At 37.8% G+C, this 2,500-nt stretch overlaps 1 protein-coding gene across 1 annotated transcript in view; it reads right to left on the reverse strand.

The window, feature by feature from the left end:
• Window positions 1-2,500, reverse strand: part of Rab23 (RAS oncogene family member Rab23) — a gene marked incomplete at its 5' end in the record, with an annotated part of 53,368 nt that overhangs the window by 459 nt on the left and 50,409 nt on the right. Inside the window, 1 exon segment of the mRNA XM_070143538.1 lies at window positions 1-2,500. This exon segment is cut by the window's left edge and continues 459 nt beyond it; it is cut by the window's right edge and continues 53 nt beyond it. Within this exon segment, the coding sequence (XP_069999639.1) occupies window positions 2,444-2,500 (57 nt within the window). The 3' untranslated portion in view covers window positions 1-2,443.

The following is a 2,500-nucleotide window of genomic DNA, read 5'->3' on the forward strand; positions in this document are numbered from 1 at the left end:
GGAAAGTATATACATAATACAGCTATTCATTCCAAAACAATGACTTGAATATATTGTGTGAATATAAGAATCAGGTTATACAAATGAAAAAATCACATCAAGTAACAGGCCACACCTCTACAAGGGGGACCTCATCAACTGCCACTTTCATTGGGCACTTTGGCCTCCAGGTGCCTCCAGTTAGCAGCAGACTGTATGAAAATAATTATGGCACTAACCTACTGTATCTTCTCGTTGTTCTCGTCGCTAGGCTGCAGTAAATATTTGATTATTTATTTTCAAAGGAAATCAAATGGGATTAGAATGTGACCGGATTACTGAACTGAACATAAATTTTTGGATGAAGAATATACAATATTTCCTGCATTCCTTCTACATGTTTTTACCTGGATGATGTGGTTGGCACATGGTACCTATCAGGCCCCTCGATGGGGATGTGTGAGCACCACCAGAAAGAACGATGGATCAGTCAGGACACAATCTTTCTGAAGTTTACAAATAACTGGCCTTTGCATTCTGACTGATATATTTTCTCTTAATTACACAACACATACGCTCTTCCATGATACACCTCATGCAATAGGTTGACTGATCAAAGTGACAGGAAAACTTAAGCCTTCGTACAGAATGGTCATAATATTTTGCATGTATTTAGAATAAAATTATGCAAATTGACTGTATGGGTAAGTCAATTATTTTCTGGGGCGAATATCTTTCCTAATATTGATTTTCTACCGCTAGGTATAAAGTGACATTACATTATACTTATGGTGATGGATATGAATTTCTGCAGTACACGTCCGTGCACATTATTTTATGTAACTAATATATGACGTATCACAAGTTTCTGTATAAAGGGATCGATGAGAATGAACAGTCCATCAGAATTGTATGTAATTCTAATGACCACCGGAAAGCATGTACCTCTCTAGTGCTGTGGACTGATTCTCACCATACCTTACAGATATATGAATGATCCTTCCTACATCATATCAATGAGAAAAAACTATGATTCCCTCCATTATTAACTAAACTCATTAGTATCATTCCATGATTACACGATCATCACAAGGGGGGACTTTTTCTTTCTAATACACTGCTGTGCTTTCCTTGATCTATGTATATATATATTATGTGATGAGTAGAAGAATCGTCTGTGTGGACCTTATTATCAAAGGGATTATTACTATTGTGAGTCCTCCTGTTGCTGTCTAAATAGTGTATTTAGAAAGGAACTGACAAGGGTATTCCTCTTAAAAAATGGTGTTGCTGAATCACGACTTCATTTTCTTCACTTGAACTGTGACTAATACTCTACTCTGCTATCGCTTATGTGTTTCTTCCAAGCAAAGTCGTTTATCGCACTTTACTCTTAAATGCCATGATTGGAATTTTGCAAAAAGAAATTAACGAAATGAGATACACGAAATCAGCGCAATTTTGTCAAACATTTGTGGTAGTTTATGGACGGCATCCTATCACAGATTTGTCATGTGATCATCAAAAAAACATGTGAAAGTACATGAATATTATGGTTTATCACGTTAATCTCCATAACATATTCATTTCAAAGGTGTTATCACATTAACTTCAACAGTCTAACACTTTTCCTTTACAAAGGACAGAACATAAAGTCTAATTCATATACATTTATGATGTGTGAGGAGACAGACTCAGACTATTAGTGTGTGGGTTCACATATTTCATATATGGATACATAGATGATAATATTAGTGTGTGAAGACGATCGGATACATATTCATCTCCGTTCGGCAATCTCTGCCTTATGCTTATACCTGTGATTAATAACGCATAGAGTGTGTGTTTATTAAATATCCATCCGTGGCCAAACGCCTTCCACTGGGACTTCCTCGTGATTTAGAGGCACTGGTTGTGGCGCCCCGGGTGTGTCTGTGTTTCAGAGTGTGGTTATATTCCTTCCGTTGTATGGATTCTGTGCTATTTCTGAGACTTTGCTAAAAAAAATATTGCAGTGTATAGGGTACCATGCTTTCACACTACGTTACGGTTTCTTTGATGGATAACCATGACTTCTATCTATCAATTATAGTTGATTTGCCATATATATGTATAATCATATGTCCACAATGGTTTCTCCTTAACCCCAGTCCGGTTACTGAAAATACAGTGTTTCTAGCCTGTGAGAGAACACTTTCCAAATCAGTCTCCAGGCTTAAGAACAGGCCTCTTCACCATCAGTCACCAAGTCCAGGCTTAAGAACAGATCTCTTGTTGTTCAAGAGTTATTGGCATGAAGTCCCCATCCCCCCCATTTCTCCGTCTCCACAGCAACCAACACCTCGCATCCAAAAAAAACATCTGTATTTCCCTGGGATCACTCAAGAAGCCATGTACAAGAATATGGGCGCAGGAATCTTCACGTTGTACGTTCACATACGGGCAAGAACTAACAAGACGCTCTTTATAGAACTTTACAGGCGTTCTTTATCAGCTGTTTCTTGCTGGACTTCTTCTTGCC

Source organism: Penaeus vannamei, chromosome 30 (genome assembly GCF_042767895.1).
Source record: "Penaeus vannamei isolate JL-2024 chromosome 30, ASM4276789v1, whole genome shotgun sequence".
Classification (NCBI taxonomy): Eukaryota; Metazoa; Arthropoda; class Malacostraca; order Decapoda; family Penaeidae; genus Penaeus; species Penaeus vannamei.